The sequence below is a fragment of the Candoia aspera genome, chromosome 3, assembly GCF_035149785.1.
Source record: "Candoia aspera isolate rCanAsp1 chromosome 3, rCanAsp1.hap2, whole genome shotgun sequence".
Lineage (NCBI taxonomy): Eukaryota > Metazoa > Chordata > Lepidosauria > Squamata > Boidae > Candoia > Candoia aspera.
In genome coordinates, this window is record NC_086155.1 from 11,586,075 (window position 1) to 11,609,612 (window position 23,538).

A 23,538-nucleotide genomic window follows, 5' to 3' on the forward strand; every position below is an offset into this window, starting at 1 on the left:
CATGCCAGCTTGAAATTTGCATGCCTCTGTTTGATGAAATATCTATTAAAAGGAAAGGAAAGCATTATGCAGCAGTTCACCATCATCTAAGAAATAAACTGATAATTAACTTCCCCGGTAGGAAAAATTTGAAGATGGCTGTCTAGATACAAGCTAAAGGCTGCTCTTGGGCTAAGGGGAAATAATTCATTCCCTCTTTCCTTTCTTATTTTGAATAGGAGCAAAGAATAGTTGTTTTGTCATGTGATTTGTTTTCAGCTTATAAACCTGATCTCCAAAGACGGTTCAAGGAATTACATTTTAAAACATTTCTGCTCACTTCGCTCATATTGTTGCAGTATGAGCCAAGGTTTCACTGTTGCTGTTGTTAACCTTGGTAAGATAGGCCAGAAGGCAATGGTTAAATCTTCTAAGTGACTGCAACCTTATCAAGGACAACTCGGAGGACTCTTAGAAATTCAAGGTACAGTGAACATATGCAGACTGGAATTACATCTATTGCACTATTGGGGGAGTAATTTTAAAAGCGTGTTGCTTAATGACTTTCCTCAACCATATTTTATCAGGCAGCAGCAGAACTTCCTCAGTAGGCAGAAGGGTGCACACAGACATCTGTTTTGGTGCAAGCAAAACAACCAGTCTTGAAAGTATGTGAAATTAATACTTTTAAAAGATAAGATGAAAAGAGAACTAATTGCTCCAAGAATTGCAATGGGAAATTAGTGATCCAGAAGCTGGCTGGGTGGCTTTGGGCCAGTCACTCACTCTCAACTCTAAAAGGGAAGTTGAAAAATCTACCAACCCACACTGGACCAGCATGGTAGATTATGGGTCACAATCTTCAGTGAAGAGGTATCCATCCTGTAGTGGATTGACTGAGCTTATTGTAATGGTTATTGTTGTTATTCACACATATATGTATATAATGTGCATTGCATGCACATGTTTCTTAGGAAGAAGAAACCTCCAGGGTTATCTTTAATTGAAGGTTGCAATCCTTGGATGGCAAGTTGCAGGGATGGGGTATCACACAGGATTTTGTTTGTGTTTATACAATTTTTCTGTCTACACTTCCTATGACCACTAACAAACCACCATTTCTCAGAAGGCAATGCTCCCACCAGCCTCCTGGGGTCTTTTTTAGCTCCCATTTTCAGGGCAGAAGAGCACATTTCCCCACGGAGCACAAGGCTGCAGTCTCCAATTATTTTAACTGTGCCAGGAAACATCTGTTCCTAATGAGGTCAGATTGGTGATGCATGCCTTACTTACATCCATGCTGGATTATTGCAATGATCTTTCCTTAAGGCAACTGTAAAGAGTCTTTGGAAATGGCAATTGGTCTGCAATGAAGCCATGAAACTGTTGGTGGCTTCTTGAAGGCAGGACCATGTTACATTGTCCTGGTTCACCCCAGATGTGACTTAAATCCCAAGGAAGAAAACAGAACACCTCCTGTTGGGCTCTTTCAGAATGGGAAGTATAAGCAGCTGAGGAGGCTTCAGAGTGAGCAAAACACTACCAGCAGTAACACCCTTCTTTACCGCCTTTATTTATTTCTGTCTTTAAATTTTTAATTACAAAAAGAGAAGGAAAAAAAACACATAAAAAGTGCTTTAACAAAAAAGTGAATGAAATATAACAAAGAAAAAAACATGTTAATATGTCATTATTACAGTACACAATTACAATTCTATATATATTTATCTAATGCAAATATTATTCAAGTAATGTGTATATTTCTAATAAATTTATATAACTATCATGCTTTTTTTTAATCTACTGTATTTTGTACAAATGAGTCCCATATTTCCTTATGCTTGTCCATACCAAGTCGACGTCTATAGGCAATCCACTCATAAGTAGCAAGTGCAGTCAGATCTTCAGTCCACTGAGTCAACAGGGCCATACATTTATCTTTCCAATGCTGCAGTATCAGTCTTTTGGCCATGGTAAGGGCACAGAGAATCCGTTTATGTTGTCCAGTTGTCAAGTTCCATGTACTAGGTATATAGTTCAAAAGAATATTATCCTCTGAAAATTTCAGCTTTTTTCACACCATCATATTTATATACTCCACTACTTTCTTCCAAAACTTGAGAAGTATAGGGCATTGTAGAAACGTGTTTTAAAGAAGCATTATTCTTATTACATCTCCAACAAAATGCTGTTTTTGACAATCCTTTTCAACACAAATGTAATGGAGTCCAATAAATTCTAAATATTATTTTTTGTTGTATAAGTCATAATTTGAGGTCCATTGACACTTGCTATAGAAGTTAAGACACCAGTTAGAAAGTTATGGAATGGAATGTCTAATACAAAAAGATTCAACCTTTTGTCCCACGCCAAATTGACTTCATCGGGAAGCCCAACTTTAAAAATTTGGGAAAAAGATGATGATACGAAAAAATTGGATGGAAGTGGGGATATTGATTTTGGACCAACTGATACATGATGATAAATTTTTAACGTACCCTGTGTTAAGAGATAAGTATCTATCAGATGTAACCCAATGGCAATATTTACAATTACAACATTTGTTAACGTTTGCATGGTCAACTCCTGAGACCCCTGAGATACTAAAACAACTTGTTAAATCCTTTAAAACTAAAAAACTTACTATTAGTTTTTATAGATATTTGTTATCAATAAATCAATTTGATATGCAGATGTTAAAAATGAGTGGAATAAAGAAATGGAGGTTCCTATATTATCTAGACAAAGGGAGAGTGTCTTAACTTCTTTAGGAAGAGTGTCAATGGACCTCAAACTACGACTTGTACAACAAAAAATAATATTTAGAATTTATTGCCCTCCTTTACCACCTTTGATAATAAGGTTAAATTTCAGAAAGATCACCAGGAAAATCTCCTTGAAGCTGTTATCAGTTTCAATTGGAAAAAAAGTAACACTGTTTGATGCACTGTACTTGGCTGCTTCCAACTCCCCCTGTGATACACATTTGTGTAACAAAAAATGTTAGAAAATGGATTTATTATTAAACAAAACATCCCGGCACACATAATCTGGCATTGCAAAGAATGACTAATGGAAAAAAAAAACAGGAAAAGATACTTGCTTGTCCATGTCATCTGTCCACCAAGTTCCAGGCCCTGCAAATTTTTGCATAAGTAGAATCCCACTTTCTAAGGAAGCAGCTAAGGTCCACATAGTTAAAGCAATGGTGTTCCCCGTAGCAACATATGGCTGCGAGAGCTGGACCGTAAGGAAGGCTGAGAGAAGGAAGATAGATCCTTTTGAATTGTGGTGTTGGAGGAAAATTCTGAGAGTGCCTTGGACTGCAAGAAGATCCAACCAGTCCATCCTCCAGGAAATAAAGCCAGACTGCTCACTTGAGGGAATGATATTAAAGGCAAAACTGAAATACTTTGGCCACATAATGAGAAGACAGGACACCCTGGAGAAGATGCTGATGCTAGGGAGAGAGGAAGGCAAAAGGAAGAGGGGCCGACCAAGGGCAAGGTGGATGGATGATATTCTAGAGGTGACGGACTCGTCCCTGGGGGAGCTGGGGGTGTTGACAACTGACAGGAAGCTCTGGCGTGTGCTGGTCCATGAAGTCACGAAGAGTCGGAAGCGACTAAACGAATAAACAACAACAAGGAAGCAGCTACTTAACTTCTCATCAAGAAAGCCTTCTGCATAATTTAAAGCAAATCATGGAATGTACTAGGTATATAAGATAAGAATATTATCCTCTGAAAATTTTAGCTTTTTTCACACAATCATATTTATATAGTCCACCACTTTCTTCCAAAACTTGAGAAGTACAGGACATTGCAGAAACAGGAAAAGACACACCTCTCCTCAAGAATTCGTGCTACAGTTGCCATTTATGATTTTAAAACCCAGAATGATTTATGTGTTGACAGCACAATATACGAAGGCACAAGATGGCTGTTGGGAAGTGGTTAGGCATGGAGGAGAAATGAAGGATGCAGCAACTGAACAATTAGAACTGGAGTTTACCTCCTACCATCCATGGACTCTACCTGGCTCCAAAGGAAATGGGAAATGTTTTCTAATGGCCTGAACATGAGACCCCAGAATAAGTTCATTCCCTCACAGAAGGAGCAATAGGCATACACTTCGAACATTTTTCAGAGCACACTTTTTATCATATAAAAAAGTCCCATGGCAAATTAATTTAGAAAACTCCTAGCTAAGCACAGGCCAAAAGCTATCATCATTTACTGCATATTTTTCCAAGAGAAATAAATCTGGGTTCCAAGCCACCCAGGAAATCCTCAGGCAGGCTGTTTTTGTCATCTTCTGGAACAGAAAGGGTCCATAAAGATTCGCTTTTCTCCAGTATTCCTTCCTCCGCATAAACATGAGGCATATAAGAAACTATATTGTCCTCCAGGGTGGTCATGTCATCACATTTCTGTAAAGAAAGAAAGTATCCAGGCTCCTGAACCTGATCACGTACAGTACCTGTGCACCACACAGCACTGGAATATAGTTTTAGCTTTAAAAAGCTTCATGGTGGCAAGTATGAAACTGCCCACTTCGGAATGAAAAAAGCCCAGAATTGCCTTGATGTTGCTGTTAGTTTTGGCAGAAATGGCTCTAACTTCTTCCCACTGACCTCCAGAAGCTTGAACAATTATGCCAAAGTTTTTATTATTTCCAATTTGCCACTGATGTTTGTGGCAACTAGGTCTTCCTGAGAAAACCATGATTTTGGCCTCAGAGAGAGAAGCCCTTCCTCCTTAGAGAATTCAGCTAAGACTTCTCCTGAGGCCCAACTGCATAGCAAAAGAATTGCTGCAACATCACCATACAGCAGTACAGGTAGTCCTCAGCTTGTGATTGTTCATTTAGCGATAGTTCATTGTTATGATGGCGCTGAAAAATGACTTACAACTGGTCCTCGCACTTACAGCCGTCACAGCGTCCCCACGGTCACATGATCAAAATTCAGGCACTTGGCAACTGGGACATATTTATGGTGGTTGCAGCATCCTGGGATCATGTGATCACCATTTGTGACCTTCCCAGCCAGCTTCCAACAAGCAAAATCAATGGGAGAAGCCGGATTCACTTAATGACCATGTGATTCTCTTAACAGCCATGGCAAAAAAGGTTGTAAAATTGGGTGTGGTCACATGATGCCTCAGCCAATGACTGCATCACTTAGCAAGTGAAGTTCTGGTCCAAACTGTAGTGGTAAATTGAGGACTACGTGTACTGCCAAATGCCCATCACTAAGTTCAGGAGGGTGGAATTCCTTTCTGGCAGCTACCACTGAATTCACATAGCTATGAAACAACTAGAATACACCTCCGCTTCACTCCTTGACCCATTGGAAAATCTGCATTAAGGTGGCCAGTTCTATCACATCTAACTTGGGTAATTGTATTTTCATCCAGCATCCTAATTAAGATGGATAGCCACCAATCAGTAGACATGAGGGAAACTAGCTTCCATCATAGTCCATCCCGTGGAATAGAAATAAGGGCTGATTTTAAGTCAGTGAGGACAACATATAAGGGGCAATGCTGCCTACAATTATATTTCTCTCTTGAAATTGTAAGATGGTACACTGATTCACTGAAGACCTGCCATCCCTAAATCTTGCTTGCTCCTCAGTTGGGAGTTACTCCTGCTCCAGCCAACCCAGCAACTTACAATACAAGAAGCAGGGGCATTGTTTACAAGACACGTTTAACGCATGAATGGCTTGTGCTGTTCCCATTCTGAAGGCTGGAACAGCTATCGATTGGATCCAGCCTCCTAGCATTTGGAGTGTATTGTTGAGGTGGGGGAAAGAGAGGCCAAGGCCCCCACTCAGCACTTCCCTTCAGTAACTCTGGAGGTCACAGCAGGGGGCTTTCCCGCTGTTCGGCTGGTTCATTGCTTTAAGAGTGGGCCACGGAGGGTGCTGCGTGGCATCTCATATGGAGAACGGCAGACGGAAAGGGGGGAGCTATATGGTGCCAAATAGAAGTCTTCCCATTTAGCAGCTGGAATCCCAACCTCCACACCCTGAATCCTCTCCTGAGATGAGCAAGCACTTCAGTTCCAAACAGGCATGCATTTTTATCTTTCAGAGCCTGAGAGAAATCACTCCTGATTTGTTTGGGCAGGGAGACCACTAGGAAACCTCAGGTCTGTGGGTTGAACCCACGCTCAAAACCTATCCTACATTAGGTGCTTCAAAGTATTTGGAAAAAGGAATCCTCGGTTTGCCCCCCAGTTGTTTACTTGTTTCAAGACAACAGCCGCTGTTTCCAAAAATGTCTCATGTGGATTTTTCCTGCGTATTTTAACGTTCTGATAATTCAAGGTTTCCAGCTACAGAAAGGAAGAAAAGAAAGGAGCTTCACAATCACCCCCAACTTAAAATCCATCCAGAAGGTCTTACCACTTTGCCTTCAAACATATATTTGGCTAGCCATCTATTCTAAACTGATGCATCCAATGCTATTAGAAACAGTAAGACAGAGGATTTAATTATGTAATACAGAAGTGAACAATTTCTTGGTCCCCCCGCCTGAGACTCAAAAAAGACTTCAAGGACTTAAAAATATTTTTGTAAGCATCTGCATCACCCCAGTGACATTCTTTAGAGAAAAATGGGGAATACAGAACTTAGAAAGAATCAAATTATAGCACACTTTTTAATATTCGGATATTTTAGGGTCTAAAAACTTTGGAAGGATTCTCAATAAAATCTGTATCTTCCTGAAGTCCACCTCTCCAAGGCCAGCTCTTTCTGGCTACAGAATACCTATGACTTTTGTCTTCTTCTCACCCTCAATCGTGATGGGTCAGAGCAAAAGCATCTTTGTATCTGCAGATGATACCTCTTTGCAGCAAAATGTTGAAAGCAGTGTCACACCACACCACCACAAGCTCCACCGCCTTGGGGCATACATGTGATGTCACAACAAACAGACCAAAGGGGTGTGTCTTGCATCATGATGGCACAATCCTACTTTTGTCCTTCTGCCCCTCTCTGACCATTCCTATAGTTGCTGCTGCTAAAGGCCAAGGAAACTGATAGGTACTTGAAGCTGGACATTCTACAAATGTGTCCTACCTCTCCTTGGCAGCTAAAAAAGGAAAAAATATAGAAAGAATTCTGATGGATAGACCACCCTTGGATACAGCTGTAGAATTAAAGGAATTATTCTATAAAAAAAATAATCCTAATTCAGGTATAACTGGGCCTACTGACAGGTAGATTAAAGCTTCTGGGCTCACATTCCTGTACTATGTCCATCAAAAAGATTAGAACCTATCCATGTCTGGGGCCATAAACCATTTTAGTTGGTACAAAAGTAGTAGTATTCAAGGGTTGTAGAACAATCCAAAACATCATGATAAAGAAACAGATGTAAAGACATCCTGGGTTATTAAATGCTCACAATTGGGTCATTAAATGCTCCCAATCAGCTTAGTCGATTTTACTACCCTAAAGCACATTAATCCATTTTTAAATGTCAAGATTAGGGGTACCTCAGACAAAGGTGGGAAGTGGACACCAGTGTTTGGAGGGGTATCTTCATGAAAGAAGTCATGTTTTAGGAATGACTATCATAAGAAGAGGTGCCAGAAATTATTCAAATCAAATATACAGTAGCTATGATTCAACTATTCCCTTCCTTCAGGTAATACTGCACGGAAGAGCATAAATATGAAAGCATCCCACCCATTTCATTCTGGCGGCTGCCGATTACCCTTTATCAGATAATCTCCATAAGCGCTGGATCACATGTATGAAGGTTGACACTTTATTCCGGTTACCTCTTGAACTGGTGGTTTTTCGTTCAAAATGTTTGCATACACTGAGGATGGTTTTGCATGGTTCCACAAGTCAGGTGTATCCTAAAAGTGACAACAAGACAGCTGGATAAAGTAAAATCAAGTCCCTTTGGATAGTTGCAATTGATAAAACTTTAAAATCTGGAAGACTTGCACTAATATTTGCTTTGGCATAAGTTCCAGTGAGTTCAGTGAAATTTCCTTTTGGGTAGCATGCACAGGCTTATGCTGGAAGTCTAGGACCTGTCCCTAAAATGTCATAGGGAGTGGCCAATAATATTATTTCTCACCTGAGACAAAACATGTTGACTCTCCACATTGTAGTGAATCAGGGATTGGTTGCCTGCTTCATATGGAATGAAGGCAGGGCCATTATCCACTTCTGAGATGCAGGAACACCACAGCAGGAGAGGCAGGCCCACTACATAAAAGGAAGAAGGAAACAAGCAACATCACCACCTCTCTACAACACCCTTCTCAAGCATATTTTCTCACTAGCCGCTAACATTTTAGCTGAATCTCTGCCCAGCAGGACTGTTTCAACTGAAGCTTTTCTTGGGCCATTGCCTTCGTTTTCCTGCCTTTTCCTCCATCTTTGTTTCTTACCATAAAACATACATTATGGGAATGGAGGGTGGCGAAGGCAAAACAGCTGCTTAAAGTCTTTTGATTGCTAGTACTAGGAGCCCTTGGAACCATGGAAGAATGGTGGACCAAACCATTTCATAAGGAGGTGGGACAGCATGTTCAGGTTGAGGGCCCTTATCAATGGTTGCATCCAGGAAAGAGCAGGTAGTTACTTTCACATGGCAAGGAGTAAGGACACAGCTCAGTTGTAATATATGCTTGATTTAAGATCTGCATAGCATAACCCAAATATCTACAATAGCATAACTAAAATAGACGATTCTCAGCTACTTCAGAGATTTCAGTCCAAAGCAACCATCTGGCTTACTGTAAGGTAAAACCGCCAACAAAGAAGGGTGTTGAAGAGCCATTTGACTATATTCTTGATATACTTTGACTAAAATTATAAATCTGCTTTCCTATAATATGGTTTATTTGCTTTTGGCTTAACACGTTGAGTGAACCCAGACATTAAAATTTCTAAACCATAGGTTAAGGCCCAGTATAAGGGTTGGACACAGCCACTTATGGCTTATTCAGTAAACCAGTTAAACAAATTGTGGTTTAGTTTGATCCATGTTTCCAGTCATGCCCCAACACACAGTTCAGTGAAGGTCAAACTCTTCAGTGAGCAAAGTACACCAGGTATAGCATGGGAACAAATATTGGAACTGAAGTGACCGTGACATGATAGCATTTCCCAGTGAACTGAGGGTCTCACTGGAGTTGTGAGAATCAAGTGGAAAACATCTATCAGATCAGCTCTCTCTGCACAATTATGGAATGTATACCCATACCAGGAAGAAGAATCTTTCATAAGGTTCTGTATACACAACCAACTGAAAAGAACCCTTAGGAAACACAGGTTAAGGAGAATAATAAAGAAGGGTTTCATCAATCTTGCCAGTTGTATAGAAAATGACATCTGGATCTTGGTTTCTTTAGGATCAGTAGGCCAACTCAGCATTTGCTGATACTGGCTTGTTTCATAATCTCATCTCTGTGTCACATGGCAAACCATATATAGACCCGAGTTAAGCCATACATACTGTAGCTGGTTTGTTTTTAGCTTTGCATGAAGTATCAACCAACCAATTATACTAGAATTATGTAAAATTTAGTCAAGGTCATCATTGTTTGCTCAAAAGCCCACGTTTTAAAACTCCTGGTTTACCATTATGTGAATTCCACCAAGATTTATTTAACATTTCATACTACCCCTCTTTGGCTCTGCAACAGCCAAAGATAGCCTATAAAGTGATTTTGAGAACAATATAGGATACAAATGTTGGTACATAAGGCTACAGAGTGAAAATAAATTGTAATCAAATAAATGATAAGGTCTACTTTATGCATCATAACTAATTACAATTCCTCCGAAATCTGACTTACTGAGATTAAATGTGATGGTGGATGATGTCTGATCTTTACCAGCTAGCACCTGCTGACAGTGAGAATGGCTAAACAAAGTAGGGAATATTCACCTGCGGCTTGTCTAGACTTCATCGAAACCGTAATTCCTGGCTTACTGCTCTCCCACAAGTCAATATAACAAGTCAAGATTATTCCTGGTTTTAAGATCCAGACTTTTAAGAAAGCAGGATGCCAGAGATCCCACTTGGAGTTCACTGTTAAACAAAATACAGATGGAAGCTTCAAGGGTTGTTTAGCTTAAGGTTAATAAATCTGGGCTGCAAAAATCAAAATGACCATTAGCTGGCCACAAAGACATGCAGAAGACTCTCTTTGCTTCCATCTAGTGGCCATCTGGACTTTTGTAGACCAGATCTAGCAGCCCTTGTTTAGCTGTTCTAGGTTTTGGAGGACTCAAAAGGAGTGATTAGCATGATACTCCGATGTATTAATTCAATTGCAATAAATCAGAATTCAGAAAAATAGGCATTTATTTTGTACTTGAACCAGCCAAAGGTTTAGCTGTGTCATTAAGAGATTCCCAAACATTCACTTTTAGGTAAGACAAACTAACTTTAGAGGATTATTCCATAACTAAGACATTATAACCAAAAAGTCTGTTAAGATGAGCATGGGAGAATTTGCAGCAGGCTCCCCAGTGTTGATCTGAGGGCATTGAGTCACCACCCAGAAGAGACAGCTTCACTTAGGGCTTTTAGAAAAGTTAAAGCCAGGATTTTTAGTTAAAATAGGGTATTTATTGCCAGTAGCTGTTGATAGTGGATATATGCTGCACAATGACCACAAAATGGTGCATGATTTTCTACTGAGCAAAACACAAACACTGTCACATTACTCACATATCAATAATAGAAACGCAGCCACGATCGTGCCAATTGCTCCCCCACTGAGACCCAGTGATGCAGCTGCCCATTCAAGGGGTGGCTCACATGTGATGCCATCCAGACAAGAACATATCCTGACATGCAGACTCTGTTGCCTGGAAAACCCTTGCAAGTCTTGTATACGGAGAGGCACCAAGTAATTGCCAGGAGGGAGGCTTTTCAGCATAAAAAGGTCAACAGAATTACCTACAAAACAGAGAGAAGGAACCAAATGTGTATCATTCTCCAACTATCACGTTCTTACTAAGATTATTATGCTAATATTGCAGTACTGTAAGGACTAGCAGCTTGATACATTCCAAGTGCTACCTACTGGAGTAAGAATGCTTTAAATGTTCAGAGCTAGTTGGGTTTTTACAAAAGTTCCAGGGAAAACTGCTGCAAGTTGGGTTACCTTCCCAGCCTACCTTGAATACTTCTGAAGACCCACTGTCTTAAAAGCCTTCAAAAGGGCTGCTGACATAATAGCAAAGGAATTATACCCAGCATTAATTGCTTATCTTTAAAGTGCTTCACCACCCCAGGGCTCCCATTCCTTCCTGTACTGGATGTTTTTTTTTTTAATGTTAGGCGGACCCAACTTGTTGGGTTTATTTACTGTTCAACGTACTCTGTGAACCAAGAAAATGAATTCATTCTTTAACATGTTGTGTGAATGCAGTTAAAAAATTCAGTCATGCTTCAATAAATCCTGGGAAGACTGTGGACAGCCAAGAAAACAGCAAATGGATCATCAAACAAATCAACCCAGTGTTCTCACTCGAGACACAAATGACCAGGCTCAAATTATCCTACTTCAGGCACATTATGTGAAGACCTATCTCTCTGGAAAAGGCTCTGATGCTAGGAAAGGTGGAAGGAAAGAGAAGAAGAGGATGACCAGCAGCAAGGTGGATGGACTCAGTTACAGTGGTGATGGGGACACCATTGGAAGACCTGAAAGAACAGGTCAGGGATAGATCACCAAAGTCTCATTTATGGAATCCATGTGGTGTTTGTTTTTTGACCTGGCCTGCCTTGAAGGGTTGATAATCTCTGAGACTTCCATGCTTCTTCTCCATTCCCAGGAAGAACCTCGCCAAGAGGTGAAATCAAAGGACGTGGCAACTCCCAATTAGAAGTCATTTACCAGAGCTCTCTCCTAGTCTCCAGCGATTTTCGGTACCCTCCAAAGCTTCTTCCAATTGGAACGTAAAGGGTTCTGCATATGGATAGGAATCTTTGTCCTCAGCTTGTATATGGAAAGGACCCTTTTCTTTTCCATCACAGACTACCAAGTATGGTGTAACTAGCATTGGAGCATTGTCATTAAGGTCAGAGAGGTGCAGTTGGATGGTACCTGTGCCGGTTAATGGTGGAATACCTGGAAGAGAAAACCATATTTTGATTTTTTAAAAAAAAATCTACAGAAGCAGGAAGAAATCTTCAAACTAAGATAGGACTATATAATTTAGACATATGGTTTGCATGCAGTTCTCAAAAACTCTAGGAGAACCTGTAAGTTGCCACCAAATTGCAGTGCAGTACAAGAAGATTATATATGTTGAATATATGGAGACATTAATCACATTTTAATTAATTTTATAAATGTAAATCCAACTATATTCAAAAAACTAATACAGTCTTTTTTCCCTGCCCACACAAACTTCTGTTTTGGTCTTATCTATCTTTTGAAGCACAACTCACCACAAAATATGAAAGGCTAGAGCACTCCTGAAAAAAATGTAATGCACCACTGAACATAATGATGGATTTTATCCATTACTGTAGGCATCTGACCTCCTCAGCAAACTTTCTACATCACTGTCTTTGATACGCCACCTCTATTATCAATCTAGAAATCCTATCTATTCTAAACTTAAAATCCTCATCCATCATCCCAACTGGACCTCTTTCAAAATAAATGGACAGATCATTGGCTAGAGTTCAACTGGGTTCAGGATATGGTTTACAACAGAAAAGCATTTTAAGACAGCTTCTCAGCTTCTTAAAAAATATATGCAAGAACTCCTTGTCATTTTGTTCATATTTTCCTTTGAGGTATTTAAAGCTTCTAGCCTCATTATTCAAAAGTCTCAGAGCCCATGATCTACCATCTCAAACAAACTAAAGCCCACGAATCTGAATGCAACCCACGACATACAATTAATAAGCTGCAAGATTGTGGACATATTTATGAAGGATTGTAGATTAATGGTAGAATACATGCTTTCCGTGCAAAAGGTCTGTGTGTGGCATCTCTTGATTGGTAGCAAAAAGCAAAGGCTCTTATCTTAATCCTGGAGAGCAAGAGAATCCCAGATGGACCACTGGTCAGCCCCAGCAGTACCACAATTTTCCACACTTTCTTAAATCATTGATAAGGAGCAAAAAGAGCTTTAATAGGTCCTTGATTAAATAACATTCAAGGCTGATGGGCTACTACAACTTTGAGGATACCCAATGTCATAAGTCAACTACTTTTGATAAATGACCACATTTCAGCCTTAGATTCTAATAATTAAATGAGGATGTTCATTATTCATTGAGTTTCCATTGTTATTCCCATTTTATGCAACCTTCCATCATTTAACAAAACAAGGTAACATGATTTCTGAAGACCAGCTGTTTTTCAGATATTTTCTAGCAGCTATTATGGTTAAATTAAAAGAAACAACACTATTTTATCAAAACCTTTACTATTTTAGTGTAAAAGCCCTAGTCAAATTTACCACTGCAAGCAGTGAGAATTACCTCCATGTAAATCTGGTAAGGATTTGAATGTTAAATGATACACAGGATAATACTGGAAATGCAATTCCTACCTAAATTAGCCTACCCACCATCACCATACCAAATACACCAATAAAGATGCAGGGCTTTAATATAATTTTCTCCCTTCTCAAGTCTTCCCTACAAGTTATGGCATTAAACTTAAAAACACAGATCCATAACACTTCTTAAGCAACATTAAAATTATGCCAAATTCAAATAATTCACTTTCAAGTGGGCATACCTTCTGCCTGCTGTGCCAATTTTCCAAGGGGTGCTGTGCTTCAGTGAAGTCTTGAGCAAAGGGCTTCAAAACTGCTTCACCAAGCAAGGTGGCCTTTTCAGTTCTAAGTGTGAAGCGAAGTACCCATGTGGCTTCACATTGTCCTACTCCACAGACCCTCACAGATTCTCCCACAGCACTAGCCAAGCTTTGGCAAGTACTGCCAGAGAATGCATTGCTCAGCCTCTTTTTGACCACTTACCAAAGGTTTGCTGAGAGCTGTGCAGAACCCGTTGCTTGCCTTGGTAAACTGCGATGGACAACATGTTCCCCCACCTTCTCTGACACACCTTGCCAAAGCACAAAGAGCCTTCTTCCCAGTGGCAATCTTGGCACCCAAGTCTCTTCCGAGTTTGGCAAGAGAAAATAGGGAGCAGGGAGAAGCTTGGTGGTAACAGAAAGGGTGTTATTGTGTTGCCTTTTTTTGCTTTAATAAAGAGAATCACGTTACCTGCAAGGACTAAATCTCTTTGTCAAAGCATATCTAACTCATCTTGCATAGGATTTCAGCCTTTATAATTTTGGCAGATCAAAATTGGAAGTACTAAATGCCCTGTTATTTTCAACAACAACAACAGCAATAAAAATAAGCCCCTTCATCATTAAAAAAACATGTTGAACTGATTAAATGCTTCAGATCCAAATAATAGGCTATTTTTAAATTTCTGGATCTGTTACGTACAACCATGCTACAAAATATAGTTATGTTCCCTTTATGCTAGTGAACTGTGTCAATCCTTGCACAACAACTAGAAGAGACACCTCTGACAAAAATACAAGCATTTTACAACACATACTGAGAAAACCAGTTCTGAAATTCTATTAGACTGGGATGACTTTGAATTTTTGCTGAGCCTTTACCTTGTCCATCCTCAAGAACTCAGAAACTGAGAAAGAGGAAAGAACTTACCATCATCAATGGCATGAATCACAATGGTGCACATGCATGGTGCACATGCTGTTGTCCATCCTCAAGAACTAACAGACAGAGAAGGAAGGAAGAAGGAACTTACCATCATCGATGGCATGAATCACAATGCTGTATGTGCTGTTGTTCATCAACGGGGACTCTCTATCAAGAGTTTTGGCAGTTGTCACATTTCCAGAATTTTCATTGATCATCACCCAACCACCTGGATCAGACACTATTTGGTATCTTAAAAGAGCAAATGTTTTAAACATAAGTGATAAACTTTCATGAATAATTTTTATGAACTTTTATGAATAGGCCAGACAGGGTTTGTCTCCCATCCTCCACTGGGCAGTATCATGGGCAGTGTTCCTCAGCCTAGAGTTTGGAAGGCATTTCAAAGAATACCATGTTGGCTGGCAATTTTGGGAATTACAGTCCCAATACATCTGGAGGTTGCCAGGCTGGGGAAGGGCACTGTAGCCTAGTTAGTTTTACACAGTAGTTTAATAAACATAATCTATTATTTTTCCAATGTTTAGTGTCAGAGATTAGCCCTGAAATTTATAAAGAACAGATGAAAGTTTCTCTGAAGAAGTACAGTGTGTTCACCTCTACTGTGTAATTACGAGAATTAATTTCCCACACAAGAATTAGGGAAGTGAATTCCAGGACAGATTATGTTTCCTGACCTAGTCAAAATCTCAAATTTTCAGTGAAGTTATATAGCATCCTTACTTCTTACCCAAACACAAGACTCATAAGCCTAACAAGGCTGAGTTGGCCAAATTCATCTCACTTTTAAATTATGAGCCCCACATGATTTGGTTTGAAGAGTTCTGTATCCAAAAATTGCACTTTGTTTTGATGTTTTATTTAAAAAATGGTGGTGGTGGTGTTGATGTTCCTTCTGTCAAAAAGTAAAAAAGTAAGTTTGGGAAATATCTGAAAAAATGAATTCTCTGCTTGGGTACCACCACTGAAAAAGCTTTGATCTAGAAGAAGTTTGTACTAAGGAGGAAATGTAAGGAAACAAGAGTCCTAAAATAACATTCACATAGGAACACCAGCCATAAGCACTTACCTTATCCTGTGTTGTGCTGCGTCTGGATCCTGAGCTACATATTGCACAAGTCTGGTTCCAGGCACCATCCCTTCTTGGCGGTGAAGAATAAGAATTGGAGGATCGAACTGAGGGGCATCGTTTTGATCAGTGACATTAATGTTCACTGACACTTCAGACAATCGTGGAGGAGCAATGATGCTCTCTAAGACTCTCTTACAGGAAAAGAAGGACTCTTCGTTCTCCACGACAATGACGAGTCTCCTCACAGAAGGTCTACCATAGACCAAAGGCTGAAAAAAAACAAAAACCCACAAAAGTTTCCATTAATAAATTCTGGCTCCCTCTAGCATCTCCCCAGATCTGATGCCTTCTAGAGGTGTTACACCTGCAACCCCCGTCATCCATAGTCACTATAGCCAGTGGAACGATTCTAGAAATCTTATCTCTATCTTTGTCAGCCTGCCTTACCTGGACGACGCTTAGAACACCTGCGTTAGTTTTAGGATCCGTCACAATGGCAAAGTTTCCTCTTTCATTTCCCGCCTTTATCGTATACTTGGCTCTCCAAGCAGGTGTATTAGGATTATCTTTATCTTCCACCTTGAGGCGAAGGATATCGTGTTTGGTTCTACCTTCTGGGACATCTGCATGATACTTGGAAGACACAAAAAGAGAACTGTGACACATAAAAGATATTTCCTGGCATTGTATCCCATTATCTGTCATGACATAGCATGACGAGTTGGGTTATGCAGGCAGAAGGTACATGGAGCTTTAAATGACAAAAACGGTCAAAGGCAGAAAGTGAGATTACCTCCAGTCCAAGAGCATTCCTAAAAGCACACCACTGCTCTTTTCTGGCATGGACAAATGGTGGCATTCCTTTCTGAATTAAATGGTTACCATGCATTCTTCTGACCCAGGAAAACCATGCACTTGGGGAAAAAATTACCATTGTTCTGTCTCCCACTAAGAGAAATCAAGAGGATCTCCATGCTGTATACCTTCATGTATGGACCAATAAGTTAATAATGATGTTGCAGAATCAATCAATCAATCAATCAAAGTTTATTGATTAGCCCTTAGGCCTTATCAAAATACAAAATTTAAACACTGAATATTAATAAAACTCTGTGTAAAATTAATATAAAAAGACAAATTAAGTAAGGAGTAGATAACAGTACAATGGATAGATATACTTATAAGTGAAAATACAAATAATATATAAATAAATCATATTTCTGTGTCACCCCTGCAATTTACCCCAATCAACCCCACGTATGCAGGCCTTACTTAAGTACAGAGCTGTGCTATATGTTATTTTTGGGTCTTGGCCGCACATAAGATAAGTTGTTCTAATATGTGGTTCCCAGTGGGTCGTTCGTTTAACGTATGGGCCAAGCTGCAGATCTCTCACCTTCTTGTACAAATTACAGTCGAATAATGTATATGCTCTATCCTCTGTTTCAGGCACTCCGCGTATACAAATGTGTACATTATAAGGAATACTGTTAAATCTCCCATATCTGACCATTGTATCAAGCTGATCAAATCTAGCTCGGGTGAATAACTCCCTAAGATGTTTTGGCATTTGTATTTTTAAATAGTTGGCAGTTTGAAAAGTGCGTTTGTATCGACTCAGCCATTTCAAATTGCCAACCTTACTGAGGGTGGCTATACCTTTTTGCACTTCTATATCCGAGCTTCTTTGTGCGGCTCTCTTTTTGACTTGTTCTCCAGAAGCACAGGAGACAGGGTGACCACAGCTCCTTATATAATTTGTCAGTTGTAAGATCCAGGAGGTCAGTAATTGGGGTTTTATCTGTTCTAATAGACACAGTTTTGGAAGTCTATCAGTCTCCATTTCATTGATTTTACACCAGTTTGTATGCTCTAATTTTAGACTGTGAGTAGATTGTGTAAATTACCAATTCAGATCTAACTGAAGTCCTTCTATCTACACCCAGAGTGCTTCTCAAATGCTGGGATTGTGTTTGTTCTATTAATGAAGTGGAATTTAAGCCCCAAACTTCTGCTGCATATAAAAGCATAGGAGTAAGCTTGGCTTTATATACTTTAATTATTGGGGCTAAGGAGCCTGGGTAGCTGTGCTTTTTTAATTTAAGTAGTAGATTCAAGAGTTCCTTTGCTTTAAGTGAGCTCCTTTGATGATGAAAAACCCAAGATCTACTCTCAGAGAAAATTACCCCTAGGTAAGGGAAGATATTCACTTGTTCTATTAATTCACCATCTAATTGCCATCTATGTCTCTGATGCCTTTTTCCAAACACCATAATTTTTGACTTTGATTTATTAATGATTAGAGAGTTATCCTTCAGCAAAGGATCGTTACCTTGTCGTGGTGCTGGAGCTTGAGCACCTCAATGAGGCCATGAGCTAAACCGTGAAGGGCCACCCAAGACGGGAAGGTCATGACAGAGAGGTCAGACTAAATGCGATCCCTGGGGAAGGTAATGGCAACCCACCTCAGTATTCTTGCCGTGAAAACTAAATGGATCAGTACAACCAGAGATATGTCGGTATACCATCGGAAGATGAGACCCCCAGGTCGGAAGATGGTCAAAATGCTACTGGGGAGGAACAGAGGATGAGTTCAACTAGCCCCAGACGTGATGACGCAGCTAGCTCAAAGCTGAAAGGATGGCTAGCGGCCAACGGTGCTGGTGGTGAATGGCGAATCCGATGTTCTAAGGATCAACACACCATTGGAACCTGAAATATAAGATCTATGAGCCAAGGCAAATTGGATGTGGTTATTGGTGAGATGTCAAGATTAAAGATAGACATTTTGGGCGTCGGTGAACTGAAATGGACTGGAATGGGCCACTTCACATCAAATGACCGCCAGATCTACTACTGTGGACAAGAGACCACAGAAGACCACAGAAGAAATGGAGTAGCCTTCATAATTAATAGTAAAGTGGCTAAAGCAGCGCTTGGATACAATCCAAAAAAAGATAGAATGATCTCAATTGGAATTCAGGGCAAGCCATCTAACATCACAGTGATCCAAATATACTCCCCAACCACAGATGCTGAAGAAGCTGAAGTAGAGCAGTTCTATGAGGATCTGCAGCACCTACTGGACAGCACGTCTAAAAGAGATGTTATTTTCATCACAGGAGACTGGAATGCTAAGGTGGGCAGTCAAATGACACCTGGAATTACAGGTAAGCATGGCCTGGGAGAACAAAATGAAGCAGGACATAGGCTGATAGAATTTTGCCAAGACAACTCACTCTGCATAACAAACACTCTCTTCCAGCAACCTAAGAGACGGCTTTATACATGGACTTCACCAGATGGACAACACCAAAATCTGATTGACCACATCCTTTGCACTCAAAGGTGGCGGACATCTACAGTCGGTAAAAACAAGACCTGGAGCTGACTGTAGTTCCGATCATAAACTTCTTATTGAACAATTTAGGATCAGACTAAAGAGATTAGGGAAGACCCACAGATCAGCTAGATATGAGCTCACTAAGATTCCTAAGGAATATGCAGTGGAGGTGAAGAATCGATTTAAGGGACTGGACTTAGTAGATAGGGTCCCAGAAGAACTATGGACAGAAGTTTGCAACATTGTTCAGGAGGCAGCAACAAAATACATCCCAAAGAAAGAGAAAACCAAGAAGACAAAAGGACTGGCTGCTGAGACACTAGAAGTAGCCCAAGAAAGAAGGAAAGCAAAAGGCAACAGTGATAGGGGGAGATATGCCCAATTAAATGCAGAATTCCAGAGGTTAGCCAGAAGAGATAAGGAATTATTTTTAAACAAGCAATGCACGGAAGTGGAAGAAGACAATAGAATAGGAAGGACAAGAGACCTCCTCCAGAAAATTAGAAACATTGGAGGTAAATTCCAGGCCAAAATGGGTATGATCAAAAACAAAGATGGCAAGGACCTAACCGAAGAAGAAGAGAACAAGAAAAGGTGGCAAGAATATACAGAAGACCTGTATAGGAAGGATAACAATATCAGGGATAGCTTTGACGGTGTGGTCAGTGAGCTAGACATACTGAAGAGTGAGGTTGAATGGGCCTTAAGAAGCATTGCTAATAACAAGGCAGCAGGAGACAACGGCATCCCAGCTGAACTGTTCAAAACCTGGCAAGATGATGCTGTCAAGGTAATGCATGCTATATGCCAGCAAATTTGGAAAACACAAGAATGGCCATCAGATTGGAAAAAATCAACTTATATCCCCATACCAAAAAAGGGGAACACTAAAGAATGTTCAAACTATCGAACAGTGGCACTCATTTCACATGCCAGTAAGGTAATGCTCAAGATCCTGCAAGGTAGCCTTCAGCAACTCATGGAGCGAGAATTGCCAGATGTACAAGCTGGGTTTAGAAAAGGCAGAGGAACTAGGGACCAAATTGCCAATATCCGCTGGATAATGGAAAAAGCCAGGGAGTTTCAGAAAAACATCTATTTCTGTTTTATTGACTATTCTAAAACCTTTGACTGTGTGGACCATAACAAAGTGTGGCACGTTCTTAGCGGTATGGGGATACCAAGTCATCTTGTCTGCCTCCTGAGGAATCTGTATAACGACCAAGTAGCAACAGTAAGAACAGACCACGGAACAACGGACTGGTTTAAGATTGGGAAAGGAGTACGGCAGGGCTGTATACTCTCACCCTACCTATTCAACTTGTACGCAGAACACATCATGCGACATGCTAGGCTTGAGGAATCCAAGGCTGGAGTTAAAATCGCTGGAAGAAACATTAACAATCTCAGATATGCAGATGATACCACTCTGATGGCTGAAAGTGAAGAGGAACTGAGGAGCCTTATGATGAAGGTGAAAGAAGAAAGTGCAAAAGCTGGCTTGCCGCTAAACCTCAAAAAAACCAAGATTATGGCAACCAGCTTGCTTGATAACTGGCAAATAGAGGGAGACAATGTAGAGGCAGTGAAAGACTTTGTATTTCTAGGTACGAAGATTACTGCAGATGCTGACTGCAGTCAGGAAATCAGAAGATGCGTAATCCTTGGGTGAAGAGCAATGACAAATCTCAATAAAATAGTTAAGAGCAGAGACATCACACTGACAACAAAGGCCCGCATAGTTAAAGCAATGGTGTTCCCCGTAGTAACATATGGCTGCGAGAGCTGGACCATAAGGAAGGCTGAGCGAAGGAAGATCGATGCTTTTGAACTGTGGTGTTGGAGGAAAATTCTGAGAGTGCCTTGGACTGCAAGAAGATCCAACCAGTCCATCCTCCAGGAAATAAAGCCAGACTGCTCACTTGAGGGAATGATATTCAAGGCAAAACTGAACTACTTTTGCCACATCATGAGAAGACAGGACACCCTGGAGAAGGTGCTGATGCTAGGGAGAGTGGAGGGCAAAAGGAAGAGGGGCCGACCAAGGGCAAGGTGGATGGATGATATTCTAGACGTGACGGACTCGTCCCTGGGGGAGCTGGGGGTGTTGACGACCGACAGGCGTGGGCTGGTCCATGAAGTCACAAAGAGTCGGAAGCAACTGAACAAATAAACAACAAGAGGGTTATCAATAGGAGCTAAGTCTTCTTAACAACCTACGTAGTCCAACTTGCAAATATGATAATAATATCATATCGTCAGTGTATAGCAAGGTGTTACAAATTTGTATTTAGGACTTTAGGCATATGTGCTTCAGGGTTCTTCATTACTTCTGGCAGATCATTGATATATAAATTGAATAATAGTGGCGCTAGTATGCACCCTTGTCTTACCCCTTTGTATGTATTGCTCCTGTTTGTCATAGCTCCATTTATCCCAAACTGCACTCCCGAATAGGTCCATCTATATAGAGCTTTAATCAATGCCAGCAATCTGGGTTCAATTTTGAGGGCAGTCAGTTTACTTCATAATACTTCTCTATTCACCATGTCAAATGCTGCAGTAAAATCAATAAAGGCAGCATACAAGTGCCATCTTTTACAGGCATATTTGGCAATCAGGTGGTTCAAAACGAGGCAATTATCGATGGCAGATCAGTTTTGCCTAAAACCTGCTTGCTCTTCAGCAAGGATACCTTTTTCATTTATGCAGCTTTCAATTCTGCTCAAGTGTAACCTAGCATATATTTTGGCAACAATATCTATTAAACTGATTGGCCTATAATTACTAGGGTCCTTTTTCTTCCCTTTTTCATATATGGGAACCACCATTGCCATCATCCACCCAACTGGAATGTGGCAGGTGTTGTTTATATGTGTGAATAGACCTGCCAATAGAGGGCCCCAGCAGTCAGGATATTTTTTAAATAGTTTGGCTGATAAAAAATCCTTCCCCAGGGCTTTATTACTCTTTAAGCCTTTTATAATGGACTGTATCTCATTTTTTGAGACTGGTAGCCAGGGGGGATGTCACAGAACATTGCCATGGCAGAATTTTTATTCTGTTTAAGTGAGCAACAATAGGTCTACCACTCATAATTTCCACTCCCCAGTCAAACTGAATCAATGCTCACTAGTTGTATAGCATATCAAGGTGTGCAATATACAACCCTCCAAAGGTTGCTGAACTACAGATCCCAGGATCCTCCACCAATGGCCATGTTGGCTGGATCTGTTGGAAATTGCACTTCAGCAACATCTCAAAGAATGCAGGTCCTCCTAACCATCACAAAATGAAGCACTTCAGAAGGAAACTGTGCTTTATGACTAAAAAGCATGTTCTGTGAGCCTGCAAACGTGAGTTAATGCAAGATACTTTATTCTTCGTGGCTGGGCCCAGTATAGACTCTCTCATGTTGTCAGTAGTGATCTTAAGCATCTTACATTTTCTTGGGTGAATACAGGCAAATTGTTGTTAGAATCTTCCACAGCAATATTGATTGTTGCAGTTGATGACAAGGATGGGGATCCACGGTCTGAAGCCCTGATGAGAAGTCTGAAAGTCCTATCAGCCTTAAAGACAGTAAAGTTTAAAAACAAGAACTTTTTACCAAAATAAATTTGACATTACCATTATCCTTTTGGAAATTCGTAAAATTAGGGTTTATTTTGTCATTCCTCTCTAAAAAGGCAGTCCTCCAAATAACAGAGTAGTAAAATATAAGAACATGATTAACTAGACTATATGGGATGACAGTTTAATACACACAATCTCAGTTCCCTCAAACAGCTAAGGATTACTTTGATTCATCTTTCAAAGTATCTATATTTCATACATTCACTTTGAGAGATATCCTGTATCTGCACTGATGTTCTATAGCCACAAGCTAAAACTCAGGTGGAGAACTATTTCATTAGGCCAAGTGAAGTGATTTTGTGTGTGTATTGTTATGTATGTATGTATATATATATGTATGAGTGTGTGTGTTGTATGTATACACACACACATACATACACACACACATAATTTTGTAACATCTGTACAAATAATATGCATTTCTAGTCTCTTATCCTGCAAGAAGATTTATGTGTCAGACATTGGCGTTTACCTCTTATTTTATTTTCCAACTCACTGGTCATGTTGTGATGTTGTGTCAGTTGGAGAAAATAGATCAAAATAACTGTGATTTACTAACAAGTAGTTAAATTTAGCCAATTTCTTGGCTCCAGATATCAATTCTATCCACATTCCTTTAATTTACCATTTCATTAACTGTTCATTTGCAACACTCAGAAGAGCTAAGATCAGCATTTAGTTTAAGATGGTGGATTAAGGTTAGCTATTGACCTACCAGACTAGAAGACAGAATCAACAAGAACTGGCGACAGCCTAATTTTATTGGATGGTTTTACTGGAGTGTAT

At 40.1% G+C, this 23,538-nt stretch overlaps 1 protein-coding gene across 1 annotated transcript in view; it reads right to left on the reverse strand.

Moving 5' to 3' along the window:
- Nucleotides 1–4,139: 4,139 nt before the first annotated feature.
- The window catches only part of CDH26 (cadherin 26), a 34,831-nt gene continuing 15,432 nt past the window's right edge, over nt 4,140–23,538 (reverse strand). Inside the window, exons 7-16 of the mRNA XM_063298803.1 lie at nt 22,560–22,688; nt 16,221–16,406; nt 15,771–16,042; nt 14,790–14,932; nt 11,872–12,105; nt 10,698–10,928; nt 8,088–8,218; nt 7,780–7,860; nt 6,235–6,324; nt 4,140–4,411 (exon numbers count right to left, since the gene is read on the reverse strand). Coding sequence (XP_063154873.1) covers nt 4,211–4,411; nt 6,235–6,324; nt 7,780–7,860; nt 8,088–8,218; nt 10,698–10,928; nt 11,872–12,105; nt 14,790–14,932; nt 15,771–16,042; nt 16,221–16,406; nt 22,560–22,688 — 1,698 coding nt within the window. The 3' untranslated portion in view covers nt 4,140–4,210. The remainder of the gene's footprint in view (nt 4,412–6,234; nt 6,325–7,779; nt 7,861–8,087; nt 8,219–10,697; nt 10,929–11,871; nt 12,106–14,789; nt 14,933–15,770; nt 16,043–16,220; nt 16,407–22,559; nt 22,689–23,538) is intronic.